The sequence below is a fragment of the Oncorhynchus masou genome, chromosome 23, assembly GCF_036934945.1.
Source record: "Oncorhynchus masou masou isolate Uvic2021 chromosome 23, UVic_Omas_1.1, whole genome shotgun sequence".
Classification (NCBI taxonomy): Eukaryota; Metazoa; Chordata; class Actinopteri; order Salmoniformes; family Salmonidae; genus Oncorhynchus; species Oncorhynchus masou.
Window position 1 is genome coordinate 32,501 of NC_088234.1, and position 15,102 is coordinate 47,602.

The 15,102-nt window shown below is 40.4% G+C and overlaps 1 protein-coding gene across 1 annotated transcript in view; it reads left to right on the forward strand.

The window, feature by feature from the left end:
• LOC135511214 (FERM domain-containing protein 7-like) overlaps nucleotides 1–15,102 on the forward strand; it is a 29,969-nt gene that overhangs the window by 908 nt on the left and 13,959 nt on the right. Inside the window, exon 2 of the mRNA XM_064932842.1 lies at nucleotides 1,147–1,251. Coding sequence (XP_064788914.1) covers nucleotides 1,147–1,251 — 105 coding nt within the window. The remainder of the gene's footprint in view (nucleotides 1–1,146; nucleotides 1,252–15,102) is intronic.

A 15,102-nucleotide genomic window follows, 5' to 3' on the forward strand; every position in this document is an offset into this window, starting at 1 on the left:
ACATGTAACTAGAGATGAGAGTTGTGTTCAGCACCATACCCACTACACTCCCCCTCTCCCTCTCTCTGGCCAGCTGACGGATCTAATCGGTAGTGTGATAGCCTAGTTGTTGAGAGTGTTGTAAGGGTGGACGTTAAACGTTGTTGATGACCGTTTACGGGACGGTTCTCTTCGCGCCTCGCTGTCCTGTAATGACACAATAATGAGCGGATGCAGGCGCGCCCCCGTCGTGTCAACAGGCCTAAAAACCAGGTTCGGTTGTGTCACAGTGCAAGAGAAGGAGTCACTCTCACGCCTCTGTCATCTCCTCCGCCAGCGGCACCGGTAATTAACGACCGTGTGAGTCAGACCGAGCGGAGAGGACACAGCGCGTGACAGAACCGAGAACTCCCCTAAACAGTTGGGGAAAACGGATCCCAAAACAGAGACACTGTATTTTATCTACGTACATGGCTAGAGGGTAGCAGGTATCCCAGGTGTTAGAGCATTGGACTAGTAACCGGAAGGTTGCTGGATCGATTCCCCGAGCTGTCAAGGTAACAATCTATCGTTCTGCCCCTGAACAAGGCAGTTAACCCACTGTTCCCCGGTAGGCTGTCATTGTAAATAAGAATTTGTTCTGAACTGACTTGCCCGGTTAAATAAAGAGAACGATAATGATGAAGGATACGAAAAATACATATATATTGTACATTAGTTTAATATAGCCTAATAAATATATTTTAGGCTTATTTTTGAATTGTTACATTTCATATAAAAGTTGTGGTAAAAACAAATATAGTAGAATGCACTAAACGTGTTTATTATGTGACAAACCTGTGAATAATTTATTCTAGAAAACATTGACATTATGTCTCTCGTTCGAATTCCATGGTCAGCTCCCTCAAAGGGTCCCTCATCTAGCCATGCCAGCCTATAACACTACATTTAGATGTTGCCTTTCTTTAACCAGGTAAATCATTGAGAAAACATTCTCCCGTACAATACCGACCTTACCAAGATAAATCAAGCAAGCAATACACCGAAAAGCAAAATCTCTTAAAACAACAAACAAGATATTCATTCTCTTATCTCAATCTTGATTTTTGTTTTTTAACCTTGTTGGTAACTGATGACTTCGGGTCTCTTCCTGTCTCTCCCCCACAGCAAAGGATCCTGGGATGTGACTTCTTCAACAAGGTGTGTGGCCACCTCAAGCTATTGGAGAGAGAATACTTTGGACTGGAGTTCAGACATCACACTGGTAGTTATGTAAGTTATAGACATCACACTGGTAGTTATAGACATCACACTGGTAGTTATAGACATCACACTGGTAGTTATAGACATCACACTGGTAGGTATAGACATCACACTGGTAGTTATAGACATGGTAGTTATAGACATCACACTGGTAGTTATAGACATCACACTGGTAGTTATAGACATCACACTGGTAGTTATAGACAGGACACTGGTAGTTATATACATGACACTGGTAGTTATAGACATGACACTGGTAGTTATAGACATCACACTGGTAGTTATAGACATCACACTGGTAGTTGTAGACATCACACTGGTAGTTATAGACACCACACTGGTAGTTATAGACATCACACTGGTAGTTATAGACATCACACTGGTAGTTATAGACATCACACTGGTAGTTATAGACATCACACTGGTAGTTATAGACATCACACTGGTAGTTATAGACATCACACTGGTAGTTATAGACATCACACTGGTAGTTATAGACATCACACTGGTAGTTATAGACATGACACTGGTAGTTATAGACATGACACTGGTAGTTATAGACATCACACTGGTAGTTATAGACATCACACTGGTAGTTATAGACATCACACTGGTAGTTATAGACATCACACTGGTAGTTATAGACATGACACTGGTAGTTATAGACATGACACTGGTAGTTATAGACATCACACTGGTAGTTATAGACATCACACTGGTAGTTATAGACATCACACTGGTAGTTATAGACATCACACTGGTAGTTATAGACATCACACTGGTAGTTATAGACATGACAGTTATAGACATCACACTGGTAGTTATAGACATCACACTGGTAGTTATAGACATGGTAGTTATAGACATCACACTGGTAGTTATAGACATGGTAGTTATAGACATCACACTGGTAGTTATAGACATCACACTGGTAGTTATAGACATGACACTGGTAGTTATAGACATGACACTGGTAGTTATAGACATGACACTGGTAGTTATAGACATCACACTGGTAGTTATAGACATCACACTGGTAGTTATAGATATCACACTGGTAGTTATAGACATCACACTGGTAGTTATAGACATCACACTGGTATTTATAGACATGACACTGGTAGTTATAGACATCACACTGGTAGTTATAGACATGACACTGGTAGTTATAGACATGACACTGGTAGTTATAGACATGACACTGGTAGTTATAGACATCACACTGGTAGTTATAGACATCACACTGGTAGTTATAGACATGACACTGGTAGTTATAGACATCACACTGGTAGTTATAGACATGACACTGGTAGTTATAGACATGACACTGGTAGTTATAGACATGACACTGGTAGTTATAGACATCACACTGGTAGTTATAGACATCACACTGGTAGTTATAGACATCACACTGGTAGTTATAGACATCACACTGGTAGTTATAGACATGACACTGGTAGTTATAGACATGACACTGGTAGTTATAGACATCACACTGGTAGTTATAGACATGACAGTTATAGACATCACACTGGTAGTTATAGACATCACACTGGTAGTTATAGACATGGTAGTTATAGACATCACACTGGTAGTTATAGACATCACACTGGTAGTTATAGACAGGACACTGGTAGTTATATACATGACACTGGTAGTTATAGACATGACACTGGTAGTTATAGACATCACACTGGTAGTTATAGACATCACACTGGTAGTTATAGACATCACACTGGTAGTTATAGACATCACACTGGTAGTTATAGACATGGTAGTTATAGACATCACACTGGTAGTTATAGACATCACACTGGTAGTTATAGACATCACACTGGTAGTTATAGACAGGACACTGGTAGTTATATACATGACACTGGTAGTTATAGACATGACACTGGTAGTTATAGACATCACACTGGTAGTTATAGACATCACACTGGTAGTTATAGACATCACACTGGTAGTTGTAGACATCACACTGGTAGTTATAGACACCACACTGGTAGTTATAGACATCACACTGGTAGTTATAGACATCACACTGGTAGTTATAGACATCACACTGGTAGTTATAGACATCACACTGGTAGTTATAGACATCACACTGGTAGTTATAGACATCACACTGGTAGTTATAGACATCACACTGGTAGTTATAGACATGACACTGGTAGTTATAGACATGACACTGGTAGTTATAGACATCACACTGGTAGTTATAGACATCACACTGGTAGTTATAGACATCACACTGGTAGTTATAGACATCACACTGGTAGTTATAGACATGACACTGGTAGTTATAGACATGACACTGGTAGTTATAGACATCACACTGGTAGTTATAGACATCACACTGGTAGTTATAGACATGACACTGGTAGTTATAGACATGACACTGGTAGTTATAGACATCACACTGGTAGTTATAGACATGACAGTTATAGACATCACACTGGTAGTTATAGACATCACACTGGTAGTTATAGACATGGTAGTTATAGACATCACACTGGTAGTTATAGACATGGTAGTTATAGACATCACACTGGTAGTTATAGACATCACACTGGTAGTTATAGACATGACACTGGTAGTTATAGACATGACACTGGTAGTTATAGACATGACACTGGTAGTTATAGACATCACACTGGTAGTTATAGACATCACACTGGTAGTTATAGATATCACACTGGTAGTTATAGACATCACACTGGTAGTTATAGACATCACACTGGTATTTATAGACATGACACTGGTAGTTATAGACATCACACTGGTAGTTATAGACATGACACTGGTAGTTATAGACATGACACTGGTAGTTATAGACATCACACTGGTAGTTATAGACATCACACTGGTAGTTATAGACATGACACTGGTAGTTATAGACATGACACTGGTAGTTATAGACATGACACTGGTAGTTATAGACATCACACTGGTAGTTATAGACATCACACTGGTAGTTATAGACATGACACTGGTAGTTATAGACATCACACTGGTAGTTATAGACATGACACTGGTAGTTATAGACATGACACTGGTAGTTATAGACATGACACTGGTAGTTATAGACATCACACTGGTAGTTATAGACATCACACTGGTAGTTATAGACATCACACTGGTAGTTATAGACATCACACTGGTAGTTATAGACATGACACTGGTAGTTATAGACATGACACTGGTAGTTATAGACATCACACTGGTAGTTATAGACATGACAGTTATAGACATCACACTGGTAGTTATAGACATCACACTGGTAGTTATAGACATGGTAGTTATAGACATCACACTGGTAGTTATAGACATCACACTGGTAGTTATAGACAGGACACTGGTAGTTATATACATGACACTGGTAGTTATAGACATGACACTGGTAGTTATAGACATCACACTGGTAGTTATAGACATCACACTGGTAGTTATAGACATCACACTGGTAGTTATAGACATGGTAGTTATAGACATCACACTGGTAGTTATAGACATCACACTGGTAGTTATAGACATCACACTGGTAGTTATAGACAGGACACTGGTAGTTATATACATGACACTGGTAGTTATAGACATGACACTGGTAGTTATAGACATCACACTGGTAGTTATAGACATCACACTGGTAGTTATAGACATCACACTGGTAGTTGTAGACATCACACTGGTAGTTATAGACACCACACTGGTAGTTATAGACATCACACTGGTAGTTATAGACATCACACTGGTAGTTATAGACATCACACTGGTAGTTATAGACATCACACTGGTAGTTATAGACATCACACTGGTAGTTATAGACATCACACTGGTAGTTATAGACATGACACTGGTAGTTATAGACATGACACTGGTAGTTATAGACATCACACTGGTAGTTATAGACATCACACTGGTAGTTATAGACATCACACTGGTAGTTATAGACATCACACTGGTAGTTATAGACATGACACTGGTAGTTATAGACATGACACTGGTAGTTATAGACATCACACTGGTAGTTATAGACATCACACTGGTAGTTATAGACATGACACTGGTAGTTATAGACATGACACTGGTAGTTATAGACATCACACTGGTAGTTATAGACATGACAGTTATAGACATCACACTGGTAGTTATAGACATCACACTGGTAGTTATAGACATGGTAGTTATAGACATCACACTGGTAGTTATAGACATGGTAGTTATAGACATCACACTGGTAGTTATAGACATCACACTGGTAGTTATAGACATGACACTGGTAGTTATAGACATGACACTGGTAGTTATAGACATGACACTGGTAGTTATAGACATCACACTGGTAGTTATAGACATCACACTGGTAGTTATAGATATCACACTGGTAGTTATAGACATCACACTGGTAGTTATAGACATCACACTGGTATTTATAGACATGACACTGGTAGTTATAGACATCACACTGGTAGTTATAGACATGACACTGGTAGTTATAGACATGACACTGGTAGTTATAGACATCACACTGGTAGTTATAGACATCACACTGGTAGTTATAGACATGACACTGGTAGTTATAGACATGACACTGGTAGTTATAGACATGACACTGGTAGTTATAGACATCACACTGGTAGTTATAGACATCACACTGGTAGTTATAGACATCACACTGGTAGTTATAGACATCACACTGGTAGTTATAGACATGACACTGGTAGTTATAGACATGACACTGGTAGTTATAGACATCACACTGGTAGTTATAGACATGACAGTTATAGACATCACACTGGTAGTTATAGACATGACACTGGTAGTTATAGACATGACACTGGTAGTTATAGACATCACACTGGTAGTTATAGACATCACACTGGTAGTTATAGACATCACACTGGTAGTTATAGACATCACACTGGTAGTTATAGACATCACACTGGTAGTTATAGACATGGTAGTTATAGACATCACACTGGTAGTTATAGACATGGTAGTTATAGACATCACACTGGTAGTTATAGACATCACACTGGTAGTTATAGACATGACACTGGTAGTTATAGACATGACACTGGTAGTTATAGACATGACACTGGTAGTTATAGACATCACACTGGTAGTTATAGACATCACACTGGTAGTTATAGATATCACACTGGTAGTTATAGACATCACACTGGTAGTTATAGACATCACACTGGTAGTTATAGACATCACACTGGTAGTTCTAGACATCACACTGGTAGTTATAGACATGACATTGGTAGTTATAGACATCACACTGGTAGTTCTAGACATCACACTGGTAGTTATGTAAGTTATAGACATGACACTGGTAGTTATAGACATCACACTGGTAGTTATAGACATCACACTGGTAGTTATAGACATCACACTGGTAATTATAGACATCACACTGGTAGTTATAGACATCACACTGGTAGTTATAGACATGGTAGTTATAGACATCACACTGGTAGTTATAGACATCACACTGGTAGTTATAGACATCACACTGGTAGTTATAGACATCACACTGGTAGTTATAGACATCACACTGGTAGTTATAGACATCACACTGGTAGTTATAGACATGACAGTTATAGACCTCACATTGGTAGTTATAGACATCACACTGGTAGTTATAGACATGGTAGTTATAGACATCACACTGGTAGTTATAGACATCACACTGGTAGTTATAGACATCACACTGGTAGTTATAGACATGACACTGGTAGTTATAGACATGACACTGGTAGTTATAGACATGACACTGGTAGTTATAGACATGACACTGGTAGTTATAGACATCACACTGGTAGTTATAGACATCACACTGGTAGTTATGTAAGTTATAGACATCACACTGGTAGTTATAGACATCACACAGGTAGTTATAGACATCACACTGGTAGTTATAGACATCACACTGGTAGTTATAGACATCACACTGGTAGTTATAGACATGACACTGGTAGTTATAGACATCACACTGGTAGTTATAGACATCACACTGGTAGTTATAGACATCACACTGGTAGTTATAGACATGACACTGGTAGTTATAGACATCACACTGGTAGTTATAGACATCACACTGGTAGTTATAGACATCACACTGGTAGTTATAGACATGACATTGGTAGTTATAGACATCACACTGGTAGTTCTAGACATGACGCTGGTAGTTATAGACATCACACTGGTAGTTCTAGACATGACACTGGTAGTTATAGACATCACACTGGTAGTTATAGACATCACACTGGTAGTTATAGACATCACACTGGTAGTTATAGACATCACACTGGTAGTTATAGACACCACACTGGTAGTTATAGACATCACACTGGTAGTTATAGACATCACACTGGTAGTTATAGACATCACACTGGTAGTTATGTAAGTTATAGACATGACACTGGTAGTTATAGACATCACACTGGTAGTTATAGACATCACACTGACAGGTATTGTCAGCGACTCCAGTCACCCCAGTCATAGACTCCTCCCTCTGCTACCGCACGGCAAGTGATACCGGAGCGCCAAGTCTTGGTCCAAGAGGCTCTTTAAAAGCCATCATTTATTTATCTGTTATTTTACCAGGTAAGTTGACTGAGAACACGTTCTCATTTGCAGCAACATCCTGGGGAATAGTTACAGGGGAGAGGAGGGGGATGAATGAGCCAATTGTAAACTGGGGATTATTAGGTGACCGTGATGGTTTGAGGGCCAGATTGGTAATTTAGCCAGGACACCAGGGGTTAACACCCCTACTCTGACGATAAGCGCCATGGGATCTTTAGTGACCACAGAGAGTCAGGATAACCGTTTAACGTCCCATCCCGAAAGACGGAACCCTACACAGGGCAATGTCCCCAATCACTGCCCTGGGGGATTGGGATATTTTTTAGACCAGAGGAAAGAGTGATTCCTACTGGCCCTCCATCACCAGCAAGGATCTGGTCTCCCATCCAGGAACTGACCAGAACCAACCCTGCTGAGGTTCAGAAACAAGCCAGCAGTCGTATGCAGGGTGGTATAAGACTGTTGAACAAAAAATCAAATGGCAGAAATATTTACCCGCTGTTTATAGTCACTTTACCCTTACCTACATGTACCGGTACCCCCTGTATATAGCCTCCACATTGACTCTGTACCGTAACACCCTGTATATAGTCTCCACATTGACTCTGTACCGTAACACCCTGTATATAGCCTCCACATTGACTCTGTACCGTAACACGCTGTATATAGTCTCCACATTGACTCTGTACCGTAATACCCTGTATATAGCCTCCACATTGACTCTGTACCGTAATACCCTGTATATAGTCTCAACATTGACTCTGTACCGTAATACCCTGTATATAGCCTCCACATTGACTCTGTACCATAATACCCTGTATATAGCCTCCACATTGACTCTGTACCGTAATACCCTGTATATAGCCTCCACATTGACTCTGTACCGTAACACCCTGTATATAGCCTCCACATTGACTCTGTACCGGTACCACCTGTATATAGCCTACACATAGACTCTGTACCATAATACCCTGTATATAGCCTCCACATTGACTCTGTACTGTAACACCCTGAATATAGTCTCCACATTGACTCTGTACCGGTACCCCCTGTAAATAGCCTCCACATTGACTCTGTACCGTAATACCCTGTATATAGTCTCCACATTGACTCTGTACCGTAATACCCTGTATATTGCCTCCACATTGACTCTGTACCGGTACCCCCTGTATATAGCCTCCACATTGACTCTGTACCCTAACACCCTGTATATAGCCTCCACATTGACTCTGTACCGTAAAACCCTGTATATAGCCTCCACATTGACTCTGTACCGTAAAACCCTGTATATAGCCTCCACATTGACTCTGTACCGTAATACCCTGTATATAGCCTCCAAATTGACTCTGTACCATAATACCCTGTATATAGCCTCCACATTGACTCTGTCACCTCCATATTGTTATTTTATTGTTTGACTTTTCATTTTATTTTTGACTTTAGTTTATTTATTTTCTTAACTCTTTTCATTGTAACTGTAATGTTGGTTAAGGGCTTGTAAGTAAGCATTTCTTGGAATGGTGTGATAAATCAAATTTGATATGAAAAAAATAATTATTTGATGTAAATTAAAGACATCGCTCTGACAGTTATGTTATACACATCACTCATAGCCTGGTTCCTCAAGAAGGTTCCTTTACTGGGTTCTGGCCTTACTTGGGAGTTTTTCCTAGCCACCGTGCTTCTACACCTGCATTGCTTGCTGTTGGGCGATTTTAGGCTGGGTTTCTGTACAGCACTTTGAGATATCAGCTGATGTAAGAAGGGATTTATAAATACATTTGATTGATTGATTTTGGAGGTTCTGTAAGTTATAGACATCACTTAACTACGAGACAGGTCAGTATAACCTACTAGACAGGTCAGTATAACCTACTAGACAGGTCAGTATAACCTACTAGACAGGTCAGTATAACCTACTAGACAGGTCAGTATAACCTACTAGACAGGTCAGTATAACCTACTAGACAGGGAGGTCCGTATAACCTACTAGACAGGTCAGTATAACCTACTAGACAGGTCAGTATAACCTACTAGACAGGTCAGTATAACCTACTAGACAGGTCAGTATAACCTACTAGACAGGTCAGTATAACCTACTAGACAGGTCAGTATAACCTACTAGACAGGTCAGTATAACCTACTAGACAGGTCAGTATAACCTACTAGACAGGTCAGTATAACCTACTAGACAGGTCAGTATAACCTACTAGACAGGTCAGTATAACCTACTAGACAGGGAGGTCAGTATAACCTACTAGACAGGTCAGTATAACCTACTAGACAGGTCAGTATAACCTACTAGACAGGTCAGTATAACCTACTAGACAGGTCAGTATAACCTACTAGACAGGTCAGTATAACCTACTAGACAGGTCAGTATAACCTACTAGACAGGGAGGTCAGTATAACCTACTAGACAGGTCAGTATAACCTACTAGACAGGTCAGTATAACCTACTAGACAGGTCAGTTTAACCTACTAGACAGGGAGGTCAGTATAACCTACTAGACAGGTCAGTATAACCTACTAGACAGGTCAGTATAACCTACTAGACAGGTGAGTATAACCTACTAGACAGGGAGGTCAGTATAACCTACTAGACAGACAGGTCAGTATAACCTACTAGACAGGTCAGTATAACCTACTAGACAGGTCAGTATAACCTACTAGACAGGTCAGTATAACCTACTAGACAGGTCAGTATAACCTACTAGACAGGTCAGTATAACCTACTAGACAGGTCAGTATAACCTACTAGATAGGTGAGTATAACCTACTAGACAGGTCAGTATAACCTACTAGACAGGTCAGTATAACCTACTAGACAGGTCAGTATAACCTACTAGACAGGTCAGTATAACCTACTAGACAGGTCAGTATAACCTACTAGACAGGTCAGTATAACCTACTAGACAGGTCAGTATAACCTACTAGACAGGTCAGTATAACCTACTAGACAGGTCAGTATAACCTACTAGACAGGTCAGTATAACCTACTAGACAGGTCAGTATAACCTACTAGACAGGGAGGTCAGTATAACCTACTAGACAGGTCAGTATAACCTACTAGACAGGTCAGTATAACCTACTAGACAGGTCAGTATAACCTACTAGACAGGGAGGTCAGTATAACCTACTAGACAGGGAGGTCAGTATAACCTACTAGACAGGTCAGTATAACCTACTAGACAGGTCAGTATAACCTACTAGACAGGTCAGTATAACCTACTAGACAGGGAGGTCAGTATAACCTACTAGACAGGTCAGTATAACCTACTAGACAGGTCAGTATAACCTACTAGACAGGTCAGTATAACCGACTAGACAGGTCAGTATAACCTACTAGACAGGTCAGTATAACCTACTAGACAGGGAGGTCAGTATAACTTACTAGACAGGTCAGTATAACCTACTAGACAGGTCAGTATAACCTACTAGACAGGTCAGTATAACCTACTAGACAGGTCAGTATAACCTACTAGACAGGTCAGTATAACCTACTAGACAGGGAGGTCAGTATAACTTACTAGACAGGTCAGTATAACCTACTAGACAGGTCAGTATAACCTACGAGACAGGTCAGTATAACCTACTAGACAGGTCAGTATAACCTACTAGACAGGTCAGTATAACCTACTAGACAGGTCAGTATAACCTACTAGACAGGTCAGTATAACCTACTAGACAGGTCAGTATAACCTACTAGACAGGTCAGTATAACCTACTAGACAGGGAGGTCAGTATAACCTACTAGACAGGTCAGTATAACCTACTAGACAGGTCAGTATAACCTACTAGACAGGTCAGTATAACCTACTAGACAGGTCAGTATAACCTACTAGACAGGTCAGTATAACCTACTAGACAGGTCAGTATAACCTACTAGACAGGTCAGTATAACCTACTAGACAGGTCAGTATAACCTACTAGACAGGTCAGTATAACCTACTAGACAGGTCAGTATAACCTACTAGACAGGTCAGTATAACCAACTAGACAGACAGGTCAGTATAACCTACTAGACAGGTCAGTATAACCAACTAGACAGACAGGTCAGTATAACCTACTAGACAGGTCAGTATAACCTACTAGACAGGTCAGTATAACCTACTAGACAGGGAGGTCAGTATAACCTACTAGACAGGTCAGTATAACCAACTAGACAGACAGGTCAGTATAACCTACTAGACAGGTCAGTATAACCAACTAGACAGACAGGTCAGTATAACCTACTAGACAGGTCAGTATAACCTACTAGACAGGTCAGTATAACCTACTAGACAGGGAGGTCAGTATAACCTACTAGACAGACAGGTCAGTATAACCTACTAGACAGGTCATTATAACCTACTAGACAGGTCAGTATAACCTACTAGACAGGTCAGTATAACCTACGAGACAGGTCAGTATAACCTACGAGACAGGTCAGTATAACCTACTAGACAGGTCAGTATAACCTACTAGACAGGTCAGTATAACCTACTAGACAGGTCAGTATAACCTACTAGACAGGTCAGTATAACCTACTAGACAGGTCAGTATAACCTACTAGACAGGTCAGTATAACCTACTAGACAGGTCAGTATAACCTACTAGACAGGTCAGTATAACCTACTAGACAGGTCAGTATAACCTACTAGACAGGTCAGTATAACCTACTAGACAGGTCAGTATAACCTACGAGACAGGTCAGTATAACCTACTAGACAGGTCAGTATAACCTACTAGACAGGGAGGTCAGTATAACCTTCTAGACAGGTCAGTATAACCTACTAGACAGGTCAGTATAACCTACTAGACAGGTCAGTATAACCTACTAGACAGGTCAGTATAACCTACTAGACAGGTCAGTATAACCTACTAGACAGGTCAGTATAACCTACTAGACAGGTCAGTATAACCTACTAGACAGGGAGGTCAGTATAACCTACTAGACAGGTCAGTATAACCTACTAGACAGGTCAGTATAACCTACTAGACAGGTCAGTATAACCTACTAGACAGGGAGGTGAGTATAACCTACTAGACAGGTCAGTATAACCTACTAGACAGGTCAGTATAACCTACTAGACAGGTCAGTATAACCTACTAGACAGGTCAGTATAACCTACTAGACAGGTCAGTATAACCTACTAGACAGGTCAGTATAACCTACTAGACAGGTCAGTATAACCTACTAGACAGGTCAGTATAACCTACTAGACAGGGAGGTCAGTATAACCTACTAGACAGGGAGGTCAGTATAACCTACTAGACAGGTCAGTATAACCTACTAGACAGGTCAGTATAACCTACTAGACAGGTCAGTATAACCTACTAGACAGGTCAGTATAACCTACTAGACAGGTCAGTATAACCTACTAGACAGGTCAGTATAACCTACTAGACAGGTCGGTATAACCTACTAGACAGGTCAGTATAACCTACTAGACAGGTCAGTATAACCTACTAGACAGGTCAGTATAACCTACTAGACAGGTCAGTATAACCTACTAGACAGGTCAGTATAACCTACTAGACAGGTCAGTATAACCTACTAGACAAGTCAGTATAACCTACTAGACAGGTCAGTATAACCTACTAGACAGGTCAGTATAACCTACTAGACAGGTCAGTATAACCTACTAGACAAGTCAGTATAACCTACTAGACAGGTCAGTATAACCTACTAGACAGGTCAGTATAACCTACTAGACAGGTCAGTATAACCTACTAGACAGGTCAGTATAACCAACTAGACAGGTCAGTATAACCTACTAGACAGGTCAGTATAACCTACTAGACAGGTCATTATAACCGACTAGACAGGTCAGTATAACCGACTAGACAGGTCAGTATAACCTACTAGACAGGTCAGTATAACCTACTAGACTGGTCAGTATAACCTACTAGACAGGTCAGTATAACCTACTAGACAGGTCAGTATAACCTACTAGACAGGTCAGTATAACCTACTAGACAGGGAGGTCAGTATAACCTACTAGACAGGTCAGTATAACCTACTAGACAGGTCAGTATAACCTACTAGACAGGTCAGTATAACCTACTAGACAGGTCAGTATAACCTACTAGACAGGTCAGTATAACCTACTAGACAGGTCAGTATAACCTACTAGACAGGGAGGTCAGTATAACCTACTAGACAGGTCAGTATAACCTACTAGACAGGTCAGTATAACCTACTAGACAGGTCAGTATAACCTACTAGACACAGGGAGGTCAGTATAACCTACTAGACAGGTCAGTATAACCTACTAGACAGGGTGGTCAGTATAACCTACTAGACAGGTCAGTATAACCTACTAGACAGGTCAGTATAACCTACTAGACAGGTCAGTATAACCTACTAGACAGGTCAGTATAACCTACTAGACAGGTCAGTATAACCTACTAGACAGGTCAGTATAACCTACTAGACAGGTCAGTATAACCTACTAGACAGGTCAGTATAACCTACTAGACAGGGAGGTCAGTATAACCTACTAGACAGGTCAGTATAACCTACTAGACAGGGTGGTCAGTATAACCTACTAGACAGGTCAGTATAACCTACTAGACAGGTCAGTATAACCTACTAGACAGGTCAGTATAACCCTAGACTAGACAGGTCAGTATAACCTACTAGACAGGTCAGTATAACCTACTAGACAGGTCAGTATAACCTACTAGACAGGGAGGTCAGTATAACCTACTAGACAGGGAGGTCAGTATAACCTACTAGACAGGTCAGTATAACCTACTAGACAGGTCAGTATAACCTACTAGACAGGTCAGTATAACCTACTAGACAGGTCAGTATAACCTACTAGACAGGGAGGTCAGTATAACCTACTAGACAGGGAGGTCAGTATAACCTACTAGACAGGTCAGTATAACCTACTAGACAGGTCAGTATAACCTACTAGACAGGTCAGTATAACCTACTAGACAGGGAGGTCAGTATAACCTACTAGACAGGTCAGTATAACCTACTAGACAGGTCAGTATAACCTACTAGACAGGTCAGTATAACCTACTAGACAGGTCAGTATAACCTACTAGACAGGTCAGTATAACCTACTAGACAGGTCAGTATAACCTACTAGACAGGTCAGTATAACCTACTAGACAGGTCAGTATAACCTACTAGACAGGTCAGTATAACCTACTAGACAGGAGGTCAGTATAACCTACTAGACAGGTCAGTATAACCTACTAGACAGGGTGGTCAGTATAACCTACTAGACAGGTCAGTATAACCTACTAGACAGGTCAGTA